Source organism: Apium graveolens, chromosome 3 (assembly GCF_009905375.1).
Source record: "Apium graveolens cultivar Ventura chromosome 3, ASM990537v1, whole genome shotgun sequence".
Lineage (NCBI taxonomy): Eukaryota > Viridiplantae > Streptophyta > Magnoliopsida > Apiales > Apiaceae > Apium > Apium graveolens.
Window position 1 is genome coordinate 65,552,443 of NC_133649.1, and position 15,922 is coordinate 65,568,364.

The 15,922-nt window shown below is 34.5% G+C and overlaps 2 protein-coding genes across 2 annotated transcripts; one reads left to right on the forward strand and one right to left on the reverse strand.

The window, feature by feature from the left end:
* Positions 1-1,949: 1,949 nt before the first annotated feature.
* LOC141712377 (tRNA(His) guanylyltransferase 1-like) lies at positions 1,950-8,362 on the forward strand. The gene is made up of 13 exons (XM_074515297.1): positions 1,950-2,151; positions 2,243-2,374; positions 2,481-2,525; positions 2,910-3,079; positions 3,213-3,298; positions 4,342-4,449; positions 4,814-5,067; positions 5,531-5,662; positions 5,752-5,796; positions 6,044-6,213; positions 7,013-7,098; positions 7,186-7,293; positions 7,928-8,362. The coding sequence occupies exons 1-13, from the start codon at positions 2,045-2,047 to the stop codon at positions 8,060-8,062; spliced, it is 1,578 nt and encodes a 525-aa protein (XP_074371398.1). The 5' UTR covers positions 1,950-2,044; the 3' UTR covers positions 8,063-8,362.
* Positions 8,363-9,734: 1,372 nt separating this feature from the next.
* On the reverse strand, positions 9,735-11,285 carry LOC141710748 (peroxidase 27-like). Its single transcript, XM_074513282.1, has 4 exons — positions 11,020-11,285; positions 10,648-10,836; positions 10,360-10,531; positions 9,735-10,271 (listed from the first exon to the last, which is right to left on the reverse strand). Exons 1-4 carry the CDS (start codon positions 11,242-11,244, stop codon positions 9,865-9,867), a joined length of 993 nt encoding a protein of 330 aa, XP_074369383.1. The 5' UTR covers positions 11,245-11,285; the 3' UTR covers positions 9,735-9,864.
* Between the last annotated feature and the right edge of the window lie 4,637 nt (positions 11,286-15,922).

Here is a 15,922-nt window from a genome sequence, read left to right on the forward strand (position 1 = left end):
AAGTACTCTCTCAAAGGATGAACAATTATCCTTGAGAGCTGCTAGGTTATGCGAATGATTTAACAATGTCAGAGCGCATATAGCATGAACCTAATATGTGCTTTATATAGAGCACAGTTACACAAACAATAAGGAATCCTATTTTATTACAATAAAAAAACCTATTACATATCAATGTATTGCTTCTGAAATAAAGTCCTTCACCGCCGTGAATTCCTGCTTTCCTTTTACTTCTCAAATATCTACTGATGTGACAAATCCTGATGACAGCATCTACTGATCATCAAATACTGATATAAGTACTGATGACGTCACTCTTCAGTAAATACTGATATAAGTCCTGATAAGAACTTCTGATGGTTTCTGTGCATATATCATCAATTATATCTAACAAAACTGTTGTATTTACCCTTTTATATGATTCTTTCTGGGGTCCTAAACAGTTGTCCGTATAGGATTACCAAAATAATTCTTCATACTCTAAAATGTTATCTGTGAATGTACACAACAATGATACTATGTTTTAAGATGTTGTATGTTTCATTCTAAAGTCATTTATTTGCCACATTATCAGACAAGTGTTTCTGAGTTCAGGGAAACACTTGTGTTAGCCTGTATATAAGAACGTCTTTTAAACAAACTGTTGTTATTTCTAAATGTTTCACAATGTTTCATTTTATATTCGCATTATCTTTACCAACCCATAAACAACGAACTTTAATCTCCATTTGATGTGCGTATCAGACGGCATTGCAATATTCAACGGTTTTTGAGGTATTCAAACAACAGTTTATGTCAGTCGTGTGATTCGATTTTCCTTGTAGTGAGAAATACGCATATGAAGTAACAATATTGATGTGTTGCACGCCTTGCCCTTGGACAGTAGACATGTTTAATAAATCTGTTTTTGGAGGCCATGTTTATTTCTTCATACATTTGTGATGTGTTGTAAGTACACCGGCCTTTTTTCGAGAGAAAATTCTCTTATATAAAAAATTATAAAGAAGTTTTGATTATATTATAAAATTTTGTCAAATTCGTTATTAATATAGAATAATAATTATACTTAAATGTAGTAAAATATTTAACAATTAAAATTTGAAAAAAAATTGATTTGAAATTTGATTCTATTGTAAAATAATTTTGGATAAGTGTGATTTTAATTGATTTTACTATGAAACCATTTTAAACTATTTCATCATATTTTAATGATTTTTTAAATAAAAAAATTGTTCAACTTCATTTTTAATTTGAAAATTTGAATTTGTAACTATATATGACGAAAAATGAAATAAATTATGTATTTATATTTTTTAAAATAATGGTTCTCGAACCTCTAATTTAACTACAAACTCTATAAATTATTATTTAACTTAATTTCTAATCGCAATCAATTTCTTTCTTACCTATTTTGTAGGGAACCAAACACATCCAAAACTAATTTTAGTAATTCAAAGTTATAATGTAACAAAATAATTAATAAATCAAAAAAAAATAAAAAAAATAATACTACTTTCATAGGCTCCGCACCCGTATAATTATTTTTTATAATTCATTTTAATAACTAATAAAATTACACATGTTATAATGGGTGAAAGACAAATTTAGCCTATTTTTACACAAAATTGACAAAAATAACCAATTTCTGAAAAGTTGGCCAACTTTAGCCAATGGGATACCCAACTGTCAGCGGAGTATTCACTTTATACAAGATACCCAACTGACAGTGGAGTATCCCATATATGAAATACCCAACTACTGGGATACCCAACTGATAGTGGAGTATTCAATCGGCCAAAATTGGCCACTTTTTTCAGAATGACTATTTTTGTTAAATTTTTTAAAATTCGGCTATTTTTGTCATTTTTTCTGTTTTTCTGTTATAATCAGCTTTGTGTATACTAAAACCTGAATAGTTACCGAGCCCATTAACATATATATATATATATATATATATGTATGTATAAATCATACACGCCACCTGTTTGATCGAAGTCCTCCGAGAAAAACAATTCAAAAAACACATAAACGCAACAAACTAACAATGGCAAACAGCAAGTACGAGTACGTTAAAGTTGATTACGAAGTCAACGACGAAGTCATGTTTCCCAATCTCATTGTGGTTCGCATTCACTTCTGCAATTTCACAACGTAACACTCCCACTTTCTTCCTATAAATATGTGCATGTATTATTATTTATAAGTTGAGCTCAGCTTGTTTTGTAACTGACCCATTTACCAGATTTTCTCAAGTTCATGAATTTGAGCAGCCCAATGATGAAAAAGCTTTGAATTTGATGAATGCTTGTGCAATTGCTGTTTTAAAAGAGTATCCTGATATCGTTTTTTCGTATGGCTTTGGTGATGAGTACAGGTTTATTATCTTACTATAAGCTTGTTTAGTCCGTATGTTGAGTTTGTTGGACTGTGTTGAGAAGTTTTTAAGGTTGCGTAATTGTTGTTCTTGCGTGTTTTTGCAGTTTTGTTTTTAGTAAAGAAACCAACTTCTATCAAAGGAGAGCCAGGTACTTGTTGATCTTGTTACATTTTGGGTTTGCTTTGCTTTTCTTGTTTGTTGTAATTTCTTCTACATTCTTTTCATTGTTGTCTGATACGAGCTTTAGTAAAAGTCGGAATGTTGCAATTTAAGATATTAGATCAGTTGTGATGCTATATGAAGAATATCAGCCTTTATTGTGGAGTGTATTTAAATGTCTTTCATCCGGAGCTAATAAATTTGTAATCATTAAGTCATAATTGTGAGCTGATTGTTAAATAATTAGAATCTATACGCCTTCCCAGAACTTAATTACCTTCACGTATTTTCGATATATTGCAGCATGGTTAACTTTTTAAGCCTTTCATTATGAATTGAATTTATTCTTAGCTCCTTGATATTTATTTTGCAGCAAAATATTGTCGCTCATTGTTTCTTTCTTCACATCCAATTTTGTAACGAATTGGAAATATTGCTTTCCTCAGAAGGAGTTAAAGTCTCTTCCTTTATTTCAATCACGGATCATATGTTGTGCAACCATAGAGGTTCTCCAAGCATATCTTGCATGGCGACAGAGAGAATGTAAGTGGTAACAGCAATGGAAAAAATCAGAAGTTGATACCCTACTTATTGCATGTGCAGCTTTGACTAATAGATTCACACACAAGTGTTTCTTATCCTTTTTTAAATTCAAAGGTATTTGCTCTGTAAACAGGCCACACACGAAACCAACATAATACTTGTCTATGGAATCTGGTCAAAAGTGGAAAGACAGAACTAGAAGCACAAGAAATCTTAAAGGTGCTAGCAGTTACTTCTATCCTGTTTTTTTATGTTTCATGTTCCGCACTTTCCTGATTGATCTTTTCGCCTAATGTAAGTTATTGCACTGCGTAATTTTAAATCGTAATAGTCTTGATTACAAACAAGCCTTAAACCTTTAAACAACAATATAATTCACCATTACCCTGTAATTTGTTTCAGTTTTAGAGTTACCTTTAGCAGATGGCAGAATTTGTTCAAGTGCGATTGTTAAAATTTGCTTGTTTCACTGCTCGTATCTACTTTGTATTGGAAAGTTGTGTGTATTCAAGTGGAAGCCCCTAGCATTCTAGCATCTGCTTTATGATAGCTGGGTTTTTAATAATATAATATCTTTAAATTTACCATATAAAAAGTTTTGAGTTCAGATTGTCCATTATCGTAATGCATATGAGTTTGCTTTTACTTTAAAGGCATTAACTTAGACCTTGCTTTGTAGTTTGGTCACTTGCATTCTAAGAACATAATATTTTTCTAGACCATACTATAAGTTTTTGTCAAAAGATGAACTTTGAAACTTCAGTGCTCTTGTTGTTAGTCAAGATCTACTTATATTTGGAAAAAATGTGGTGGAACGGAGGTATGATCTTGATTGAAAAGACACAGGAAAAAAGAAAAATATATTAAAGTATAAAAGAGTTTCGGAAATACTGAGAGATGTGTTGAGAGATAAAGATAAAGAGGATTTGTTGTTGCTTGTATGTACTAAGTGCACAGTGAAATTTTGGGAGTTGTCATCTTTTATTATTAATACATTGTATCTGGTTGGGAATAACTCAAACTAATCTCTCTCATCTGAAAAAGAAGTGGAATATTATCAATATGTACAGGTTTATCTGTAAAAGATGTCCTCTACTCTTAACTTTTTCTTAAAACATAAAATTCGTAGAAAGGCATATCCGGTTGATGGTATTGTGCTTTTTCTGTTTTATATTCTTCTTCACTGTTTTCTTATTCCAATATTTTTTTTTCCATCCAAAATATGCATGCTGCAAGTACATTATGTTGTAATTTATCTGCAGGGGACACTTAAGCAAGACAAGAATGAACTGTTATTTCAACAGTTTAAAATTAATTACAAGTTGATAAATAAGATGTTCCGTCAAGGATCCTGTGTTCTCAAGACAGAGGTAACTCCATGCTAATATTTATTGTTATGCTGTTCTAGTTTATTACAATTAAGTCAAAACTTATTCTTTGTTATCAATTCTCTTTGTTCTGTAAGAATAAATCTTCACTTGTCTAATTATCTACTGATCACATTCAAATACCGAATTTAAGTTATATATCAAAAAAAGTCAAGATTGGATTCAAACCTATTAATATATATTCATTTTATAATATTAACATAAAGTGGTGAAAATAATGACCCTATCTGTGATGATAATAGTAGGTTGGGACTTTTGAAGTGCATAATTTTTGTGATGCTTAAACTTTATCAAACCTTGAAAATTCAACATGGTATGATTAATTACTAACTCATTTTGTACTCAGAATGAGGCAACCGTGAAGTATATCAACGACACTCCAGTTAAAAGATTGCGGAAAAATGTTATTGTAGATCATTCTGAGAACATAGCCTCACGAAAGTTTTGGAACGAGCATTCTTGTTTAGTAAAGGAGATAGGTAGCTTTACAGTGGAGATCAACAATATCAAACCAGAGTTTGTCAAGTCCTTCACATTTGAGAATAAGTTGATGCCATCAACCTGGATTGTTGTTAGGATAGATGGCTGCCACTTTCACAGGTGTATTTCCGCTTATATATTGATCTTCTTTAATATATAGACTTGGAGTGTATTGTTTCTGTGGCGTGTAGTCGAATTCCCTATGAACTTTGAATGTAAATTTTGAAGTTGATAAGCTTAAGTTGGAACAACAATTTAATTTTCTGTTACATAGTGCAGCATTGTAAGATTGAGATTTTTGTATGCTCATTTTTAGATATTATATGTTGCCATTTTAGCCAAGTTAAACTAGAAAAAAAATGTCAGGTGCAAAGATTCTTAATAGAAAGGATCAGGCAAACACCAACACATTTCAGAATTAAGTAAACGGAATATTTGTGTTTACTTACCAGAGTGTTTCAACTCTGCTTTTAGATCCCTAAACTTTATATTTTTGACAAATTTACAATGCATGATGTTGTATTTTGCAGTAATTGTGTCAAAGCTGAATTATATTGTAAGTTTAGCTGATGGCTTTTGGTAGGTTTTCGGAGATACACGAATTTGAGAAGCCAAACGATGAGCAAGCCCTGAACCTTATGAATTCATGTGCAGTTGCAGTGCTAAAGGAACTCAATGATATAGTATTCTCATATGGGGTGAGCGATGAGTACAGGTATATAGTTTTCTTTGGCACATTTATTAGAACATTCGTAATAATTTTTATAAGTTATACACTTGAATAATTTAGTCTCATGTTTGCAGCTTTGTTTTGAAAGAAGATTCTCAGCTCTATCAAAGGCGTGCTAGGTATTTAATCTGTATAATATATCCCTAAATACAACTAGATATTTGAAGTTAACTAAATTCCAGTAGCGTTTCCTACTCTCTATCCTGGTAACTTGCACTTTTCTTATCTGATGCGAACAGTTTGGCCACAAGCTGCATATGTATGATATGACATTCACATACTCTCTTATCTAGCTGCTATTGTATCTTCAGCTGTCAGTTAATTATCAATGCCTAAGATACTAATATATGTATATGAATGTTTCAGCTACATAGTGTCAGCAATAGTGTCTTTATTCTCTGCCGTTTATGTTATGCAATGGATTCACTTTTTTCCCAATAAGGAGTTAAAGTACACACCCTGTTTTGATGGCCGCGCTGTGTGTTACCCCTCCTATAAGATTCTTCAAGATTATTTAGCATGGAGACAAGTTGATTGTAAGTGTCCCTTCTCTTTCCTTCTAAGTACTGCACAAGCCTTGAGATTGCTACATGTTCCTGCATAAGCATTGGCATTGCCTTGTCGCTTTATGTTTAGGGAATAAGAGATCTTAATCAAAATCAGAAGTTCGGAAAGGAAGAAGGACGCAAAGATGCTTACTGTTTCTTGTTAAAATACATAAAATATTGTGTGTTATAAAATAGAAATTGGGTTTAGATAGTATTAGATAGAAAGAGGTAGCAGAACGTATATGTTCACTGCTCTAAGTATTACAATGAGGCAAAGCCTTGGCTTATAGAAAACTATAACTTAGTGCTAGAATAAAGATAAGTACCTATAAACTTACTGCTAGAATAGAAATAGATGCTTAATATATCAGTCGAGCTTAGATGTCTTATACATCAGTCAAGCTGATACATACTGTAGTAATGATTTTATTACAATAGTAATTATTTCATTACTGATATTTGTAGTTTCTTTAGTTTTGCTATGGCATATATGTGTACTTTTCTATGGCCCCTGGTCCCCTCCCTCCATGGGTGTCTTGGAGGAATTTCTGTTCCTAGTCTTTGCAGAAAGATATAGCTTCTCTCTTTTTTGTGCATCGTTTTCCACTTATTATGGGTGGTTGACTACTTGTATAACTTTCTTTATCTTTCTGATAAAAACTTACTCTCCTATGAAAAATAATGGAATAAGGTAAACAGAAACAGCCCAATTAAAGTGTAGTAGCTTCTGGTATTGAAACACAGTTGTCTGTTTCAACTTCTATATCACTCTCCTTTGAATTTGCAGGCCACGTCAACAACCAGTATAATACCTGTTTTTGGGAGTTGGTCAAATCAGGAAGGACTAAACGCGAAGCTCAGAAATACTTGAAGGTTTTTCCCACCTCCACCCCCATTTTTGAATGAATATCCTGATTTACCACACTTGCAGTTTCCTATTCCAGTCCTTTACCTATGTAGGGTACTCAAACAAATGAGAAATATGACCTGCTCGCACAGCAATTCCATATAGACTACAACAGATTACCGATCATGTTTCGCAGGGGATCTTCTGTCTTCCGGGAACAGGTTAAATATATCTCCTTCGCTCTTCTACAGATATATATCTGCAAATTCTACAGACAGCGACACAATAAATCGAACAGAATCACAGGAAAGAAAAATCAGCTCCCACTAGTTAGTTACTAGAATGCTAGCATATAATAAAAATAAATTCTATCCAAGAGAGACCGGTATTTTGTTATGACTTCTAAGATGCAGTCTTAATTAAACTAACCAGCACTAATTTATAGTTGTAAGATTTTTCAAGACTTCTGAGATGCAATGTTAATTCAACTGGCCAGCAATAATTTATAGTGGTAGGATGCCGCCTAATTCCAGTATGTTAGGCTGTATGGTAGTTTATCATATAATAACAATGGATGGCATAAAGTGATAACGGTGTTAAATTTTGGAATTACTAGTAACTTAAAGTGTATTCTTTTCGTAGAACATAAAATTGTTAGGAAGTGAGTCAGGTTGTTGGAGGGAGTGAAAACCATTTAATTTTGGCGAGAGGGCCAGTTTAGTAAAATATTTTAGTAGATGGTTTTATCATTATTGGAGAAAGAGATTTATATGCTGTATACTATCTATCTTTCCAAGTTACTGTTTTTACCTTTCTTTTCTATATCACAAGGCTAAATTTTATTTTTGTTTGCAGGACAAGGACACTGCCATTACCAATGAAGGAGTTGGAGGAGAAACTCAAAGTAGAGTTGTAATAAAGCACTGTAATATAATTGACTGCAGCTTTTGGGAAGCCAACCCAAGCATACTCAACAACATGTCGCTTTAGAGATTATAAGGATTTATGCAGTTCTACATCCATCTGACAATGGCGGTACCGAGTCACTTGGATTGATGTTCCTTAGTTTTTAACTTTACCAAATCTTAACCTAGTCCTGTTAATTTACTCACGAACATCATAACGAACAAATTCAGAACATAAATATTAGTTTGTTGTTCATTTTGCAGAATATAACTTTATTCTCATCTGCAATGTATAATTCTAAATACTCTAGTCTACCAACGTGGCTGCATATGGTTAGACGGGTTAAGCTTGTTGCAAGAAAGTTTGGCAGTAACAAAAGTGCACCAGTATAGTCTGAATAATATGCATGTACCTAGGGCTAGGGCTGAACATTCAATCCACTTAACTGCATTAATCGCAAAAATTACCCGCAACCGATCCGTAATGGTAGTCGTGTATACAATTTTAGATAATCCTTAATTTATGATTTGACTGCAGATTTTATTATTTTAAAAACCGCAAAAATCCAATTGTAACCACAACATCATATTATATAAATTAATATATTTTAAAAAAATATTTGAAATATACTTATAAATAAAATTACTCAAATATTAAAATTTGGACTTGGCCCAGTATAAATAAAGTCAAGAAAGTTTTGGATCAACTTTTATATTTTAGGATTAGTTTTTCTTTTGTAATGTTATTGTACTATTGAATTTATTTGTGCTTATTAATTTTTTTGACTTATTTAATTTATTTTGTAAATTCTTATAATTTTGCATATACAACATTTATTGAAGTTAATTTTATTTTTTTAACTATTTAAGCAATTAAACCGTGAATCGTAAAATTAACCGTAACCAATTGCAATTGTGCAACTCAATTACTTCCCGGAAAATTCCAGTTAGTTGCTGCAAATCTCTGCAATCGTGGCTCAGTGGCAAAATATATAGAGAGAAATTATGAAAATGGAACATCTAATTTCTTACAAAATGTTATTTATATTTTCTCCATCTATATAAGTATCCCGAAAAATATATTCTTTAACCGGAACTGTAGGCGAACAAAAAATATTTACCACAAATACCATGCAGGTTCCCCCGTTTGGCAAATTTTGAAGAATGAAGTGAAATATTGAAATATTTATTCCGAGAATCAGTAGTAGGATTAATGGTTTACATAAATATTGCCACAGAGTCGTGAGCTCGAAGTGTACAAGTAAAAGTAAAATATAACACGACCATTGTTTCTTTCACCGCAAGACATATGCTCTTTCTTGACGGGATCTATAAATTCAGTGTAAAAATCCCTCTTAAAAAGGTATGACGTGTTATACTCCCTCACTATCAAAAATAATAAATATTTAATAATATAAATATCAACTACATCCATTATTTGTTCTCATTACACTCAATTTATTTATTAAATATCAATTGATTCCCCTAATATATCCAACATTATATTTTTTCCTCATTAAATTATATTATTTCTTTTTTTATTTCCCAAAAGTAACATTTATCACGTATCAGTAGCTGAACTCTTGATCTAAGCTTAAAAAAGGCTAGGACCGCTAGAGAAAGTGCCTAAATCCTTTTGTTCATTAATGGCGATCATCTCAGAGTGAGAGTTGTTTTGCAAACTTGTAATATTTCTGGTGGCAACTGCTACGCGGACGTACATATGAAATTATGAATGAAGCTACATATAACAAGTATCAAGCATTTTATTATTGGAATTTCATAATTGGGAGAAGTTGTCAAGCATATACACAATTACATTTGAACAGAAATCAAACTTCAATCATCAACAAATCAATAAAAACTGCAAACTTAAAGGTGTCCCCTTTAATTAACAAAAGCACAGGTTTTCCTTATTTCACCAGCCTCCCCTGTAAGAACTCCAATGTTACCCATCTTCACCATAGAAACCTCAAAATCTTTAAAGAAAGTAGACCCTTGTGTTGTGGCCTGGAGTTCAACATAATCTCGGGTTTCTTTGTCGTCCAAAAGTGCAGCATCAGACTGAAATAGTCCTCTCCTCTTAGCTACAAGTGTATAGTAATCTTCGTCAAATGTTTTGAAGCTACCTGGATCCATCTCCACCAGATTACTTACATCCGTTGGCTTGCATTTCTTCTTTAGGTTAACTGCATATTCGGAATCTAGTGAAGGGTCCATGTCACCTATGCCAGTAAAGTTATATAGCCGGTTGCTAAAGCTAGAACACTGAGATGTGCCAATGGTGTGTCCTCCTGCCAACAATTTAATCAAATACATATTTCATTAGTAGTTTTTTTATGAATAGATTATTAAAGTATATTAGAATCAACATTTAAGTACCTGATAAAACAGCTAAGTCTTTCATGTTTAACCCCTTGGAGGCAAATGATGCTTTGAGTTGAGAGATGTCGAAAAAAGCAGGTGGTAAATTTGTAAGTGTCTCTTGCATAATCGACACTCTTCCATCTCTTCTTCCAAGGGGCACTTTCCAGTATGGCACTGGTCCTTTGAGCTGCATTAAGAACAAACACATGTAAATAAATTTGCATGTTATAACATATATAATTTAATTAGTTTAGAAAATTAGCGATGAGTGTGATCCTGATCATTTGACTGTATTATTATTACCATTGAAACTGCATCTCGAGCAACTAAAGCTAGTATATCAGCACAAGAAACCACGCCTGGACATTTAGATTCCACTGCAGTTTTTACTGCATCAATAACCTGAAATCCTCGAAGGCCTAAGTTGGGAGGTCCGTCTTTTTCTGCCAAGTTGTCCTTTGTAGAATTTAGTAGAACTGAACCATCGCAACCCTGCATCACAAAAAAGTTAAGGTATGTAATTAATTCTTCAATCTAAACACGTCTGTTAAAAAGATTGAGTGTTATAAATGATCACTTTGTCTTCTGAAATTTGTCCTTACTGACTGGTTATGAGTACACAAGTGTGTGTGTGTGTGTGCAGGCACATATTTATTTAGGGACAGTGAAACATACCCTTACAAAACAATCATGGAAGTGCATTCTGAGCAAAGGAGCTGCAAGAGTTGGCGCTCGAGAAATGAACGTAGCAGTGGTTTGCTTGACGATATTTTGAACAGAAGGGCATGTGTTTTGGTAGAAGCCAACTTTGAGACCTTGTGCATTAGCAAGGCTTAAAACGGAACAAACAAATATAGTGAGTTGCATGAAAACCAAAACAGTACTCTTTTCAAACGCCATCAAGTTCAATGGATGCAGAGAAACTCAGAATGATTGTAGTTTGTGATTCTGATACTGAAAGTTTGCTATACATTTCATTTATTTATAATAGCTCCTGTCTTTGAAACTGTCAAGGAAAACCCGTCACGCGAGTTGGTGGTTAATTATTTTTGAAGATACTGGACTAACAATTATCTCTTGGATGATCAAGTAAATAGTATTTTTAGGGTTGACATCCAACTGTTCAAGCTAATGGGGGTTATCCAAATTTATTTCTCTGTGTATATTTATACTTGTATTTGAAATATCAATTGATGGTGGCCAAATTCTATAGCCAAGCAGATTTATTTTTTTCATCTTACAAGTCTCGCTGGCGGCTCCGAACCAAAGAGAAATAACAATTGAAGAAATTTTTTTTGACTAATTTTGGCTTATAGCCTTACAAATGAGTATCTGTTCTCAACAATTCTCGGGGTGAGCCAGGATCGAACCCAGGATCTGGGACGACAGAGGATAAGCCCTTTACCACTTGAGCTATCCAACCCTTTACCACTTGAGCTATCCAACCGTGCTCAACAATTGAAGAAATTAGCACAGCAGTACTATACATAATATATATTACTCCCCCTTGTTTACTTTTTACAAGTTATAGAGTTATAATTAAATGTTTGTATATATTAAAAGCGTGCTTAGAACATACTCTTATTATTAAAAGAAAGTAAACGTGGTTACAGGATAGAGCTGGAGAGCGATGTATAACCCTCTCAATCTCATCACCTCTGGGGATCAAAAGTATATGTGTTCTTTCTATAAAATCACAATTATTAGACAAATAAATAAACGATTTTTCTAGTGCGTGGCATGTGACCAAAGGCACATACTAAGCGCGAAATCTCATATTTTCTAAGAAGACGTGACACGGATTTGGTTAATGAAAACAAAATTTTGAGGGAAAAAATGTAGATATTCGTTAAAAAAAAAAGAGAAGAAAATTAGTGAAAGACAGAATAGATGTTGATCATCTTCAGGAGAACTAGTCGTAAGTTGGGCAATGTATTTGTATATAGTATGATAGGTTTATCTATTTGAGCAGGGAATGATTACATGGCTTATTTAATGAACAAGGGGATTAAACTTGCTAAACTCAATCTTACTCGCCGTCAACGATCTAGGGGCCGGACAATAAAAGTACACCAAAAATTTTCGATCATTTTTCTATGTATAACTTAAACGTCATGTTTTACTACTAGTTTTGATATTTTCTTGAGCAATGAGCATTGTTGACGGAGGAATTTGGTATCAACAAAGTTTGAGGTTCGTTACCGGAATCAAAATTTATGAAAGTGGTTGTTTGCCTGAAAAGTGAGCGGAGTGTAGTGGTTGTGATAAATTGGGGGATAAGATTGCTTAGGGTTGGTGGTGGCTCCTTAAGGCTCTCGCTTCCGACCCCTTACAATTTGCCTACGTATCCCTATTTATAGGGAATCAAGCCTACGTAGTTCTTGAGGAACAAAAAATCTAATGGGCTTAGATTTCTTATCCCGAGGCCCAATGGGAAACCCACTGGAAACCGTCTTCTACTAGCTTTAGGAATGTCCGCCGATGAGGCCCAACCACAAAGGCCCAAGGCTCGTCCGCGGCTTCGAGACTTCACGGATGAGGCATCTTCCTGGCCAAGGATAACCCTCCGCTACCAGCTATTTCTCTAGTCCGTGGACACAGGTATAGCCGTGGTTCACCCCAAATTTTGGACTCATTCTTGCCCCCGATAAGGAGCCCCTACCAGATTGTAGGACAAGTGATCCCAAGCTTTTGGGTGCAAAGTGCAGGATACTCCAAAGTCTCTCAACGAGGACACCCGTTGACTACATAGACAGAGCTCCCAAAGCACACACCAGATTTCACCCCACATCCCCAATGAGGACACCCATTGACTACATGAGGAGGCCTTCAGTCCAGGCATACCCCTGGAGGTCTCTGACCACGGACACCGTAGATATGCTACATGAATGAGTTCTTCAATAGAGTTCCTGCATCAAATAAGTTAGTAATAATAATCTTCATCTTCCTTGAATCTTCCACAAAGTCCATCCAAGTAATAATGTCAAAGTCTCATCCAAGTTATCTTTCTCACTTAGGGCGCGCCCTAAGGCTCACCATATGAAAGAATTCAATCAAGGAATTTATCACCCTTTCTTCAGCAATTGGGCGCGCCTCCTCACTATGTTTGAGGGCTCGCCTCCCATGCATGGACACTTGCAACTGTCCATCAACCATTTTCATCATAGGGCGCGCCCTCTTTCCTTTTATGGAAAGATTATCTTATCTGTTCCTCAATTTTAGGCATTTCTTCTTCAATTCTGACCAATTGACCCGATTTTGACCCGAACAAGGTTTATACCAAATTTTGGGCATAACAACTACCCCCCAAATTCCATATGCTATTGAAAATGGGATTGGAATTTTCAACCCCCTAGCAAACTTGAAAAATTTGTATGAGTGTCTACCAATTTGAGGGTATGCCCTTACGAACTTATTCATTCCTCTTTCTTCATCCTGCTCCATTTCTTCTTTGAACATGATAGGGTGCGTCTTGGATGAATGCGCGTCTCATGAATCTATACAACAACTTCACATCCCACAACGTAACATCTATCACTCTCTACCACTTCTCTTCTTTATAGCTATAACATTGGTTTGTCTAGAGAGGTTTACCACTTATGCACCACTTCTATAAGCTTACATGAGCTAACTCGGCGTAAGAAACAAGAGAAGTTGTACAAAAGTGTGCACCTCACATACCTTGAAAAAGCATAATCCATTAACAAAGATTTGAGAGTTTTCTCCAACTTTTTCATCCTAATATTGATTTCTCATGGGCGCGCCTTAAACAGAAAGGGTCATTATGAGAGGGCGCTCTCTAAGGGAAGGCATAACCAGAATAAAAGACCAATTCTCTGATCTTCAAATAATAAATAATCTTTGATGAAAGGAGGATGTTAGGAATATATGTGCATTAGTTTGATGATATGTTTAACAAAACACTTAAGTAGAAATTTAGTGTCTGTAGCCTCAACGGATAAGACCACTTTGGCTATCCGTTGATGGTGTAGCTTTACTTAGAAATAAGTCTAGTATTGTAGCATATTTCAGTCTCTGTATTTAAAATTGTTATTCCTAGAAGACTAACAATGAGATTTACATTCAACCCCCCTTCTGTAAATCTCATTGTTAGTCTTCTAGGAATAACAATTGGTATCAGAGCAGGCTCTTGACACACAAAGAGTTTAAAGATCTTGGAATCTAACAAAGATGAGTAAGAAGGATATTGGAGTAAAGATCCCAGTTCTTGACAAAGACAGTTATCACCACTGGAAGGTGAAAATGCACCTTCATCTACTCTCCCAAGATGAAGGTTATGTCAACTGCATTGTGAATGGTCCTCACATTCCCCACAAAGTAGCCACAGTTGCTACGGCCACAATTGCTGTTGGTCAATCCATTCCAAAACCTAGAGCAGAATGGACAATGGAAGACACAGAAGAAGTCCACAAGGATAAGAAGGCTATGAACATTTTGTTTAATGGTCTTGACAAGGATATGTTTGATAATGTGATAAATTGTTCAACTGCCAAAGAGGTTTGGGACACAGTTCAGCTGCTGTGTGAAGGTACAGAACAAGTAAGAGAGAACAAAATGCAGCTTCTCATTCAACAGTATGAGCACTTTCATTTTGAAGAAAATGAATCTTTAAATGACACATTCAATAGATTCCAAAAACTGTTGAATGGACTGAAGCTGTATGGTAGAGTGTACCAGGTGAAGGATTCAAATCTTAAATTTTTGAGATCCTTACCAAAGGAATGGAAACCCATGACTGTTTCCTTAAGAAACTCTCAAGATTATAAGGACTTTACTCTTGAAAGATTATATGGAATCTTGAAGACTTATGAACTAGAGTTGGAACAGGATGAGGTATTGGAGAGGGGGAGAAAGAAAGGAGGTTCAGTTGCATTGGTAGCTGAAAATGAGAAAGAATGCAGAAAAGAAACTGTGAGATCTACATCAAGCTCCAAAGATGGTGTAAGAAATCCAGAATCAGACAAGGGTAAAGGGCAAGTTGCTGAAAATGAAGACAACTCCAGTCAAGATGACTCTGATGGTATTGATGAGCATCTTGCATTTCTGTCCAGGAGATTTGCAAAGATGAAGTTCAGGAAAAACACTAGAGCCACTAAACCCCATAAGAACATGGTGGACAAATCCAAGTTCAAGTGTTTTAATTGTGGTATGAGTGGACACTTTGCAAGTGAGTGCAGAAAGCCAACCTCTGAAAAGAAGAAGTTTGATCAAGTAGATTACAAAAAGAAATATTTTGATCTGCTCAAACAGAAGGAAAGGGCTTTCATTACTCAAGAAAGAGACTGGGCAGCTGATGGAGAAGAAGAGGATGAAGACATGGAATATGTTAACTTGGCTCTCATGGCTGATTCTGAGGAGAATGAAGTTAGTTCATCAAGCAACCAGGTAATTACTACTGATATAACACAGCTTACTAAAGAAGAGTGCAATGATGCTTTTAATGACATGTCTACTGAACTGTATCATTTGCGTGTATCTCTTAAATCTCTTGCTAAAGAAAATAGTAGGATTAAAGAGAACAATCTGTTTTTAAGTAATAGAAATGCTGTGTTAGAAG

Coding starts and splice junctions, on each gene's coding strand:
- LOC141712377 (XM_074515297.1), top strand. CDS start 2,045: ATGGCAAACAGCAAGTACGAGTACGTTAAAGTTGATTACGAAGTCAAC. Junction 2,375..2,480: donor GGCTTTGGTGATGAGTACAG/GTTTATTATCTT, acceptor GTGTTTTTGCAG/TTTTGTTTTTAGTAAAGAAA. Junction 7,099..7,185: donor AAGCTCAGAAATACTTGAAG/GTTTTTCCCACC, acceptor TTACCTATGTAG/GGTACTCAAACAAATGAGAA.
- LOC141710748 (XM_074513282.1), bottom strand. CDS start 11,244: ATGGCGTTTGAAAAGAGTACTGTTTTGGTTTTCATGCAACTCACTATA. Junction 10,532..10,647: donor CTCGAGATGCAGTTTCAATG/GTAATAATAATA, acceptor TTCTTAATGCAG/CTCAAAGGACCAGTGCCATA. Junction 10,272..10,359: donor AGACTTAGCTGTTTTATCAG/GTACTTAAATGT, acceptor AATTGTTGGCAG/GAGGACACACCATTGGCACA.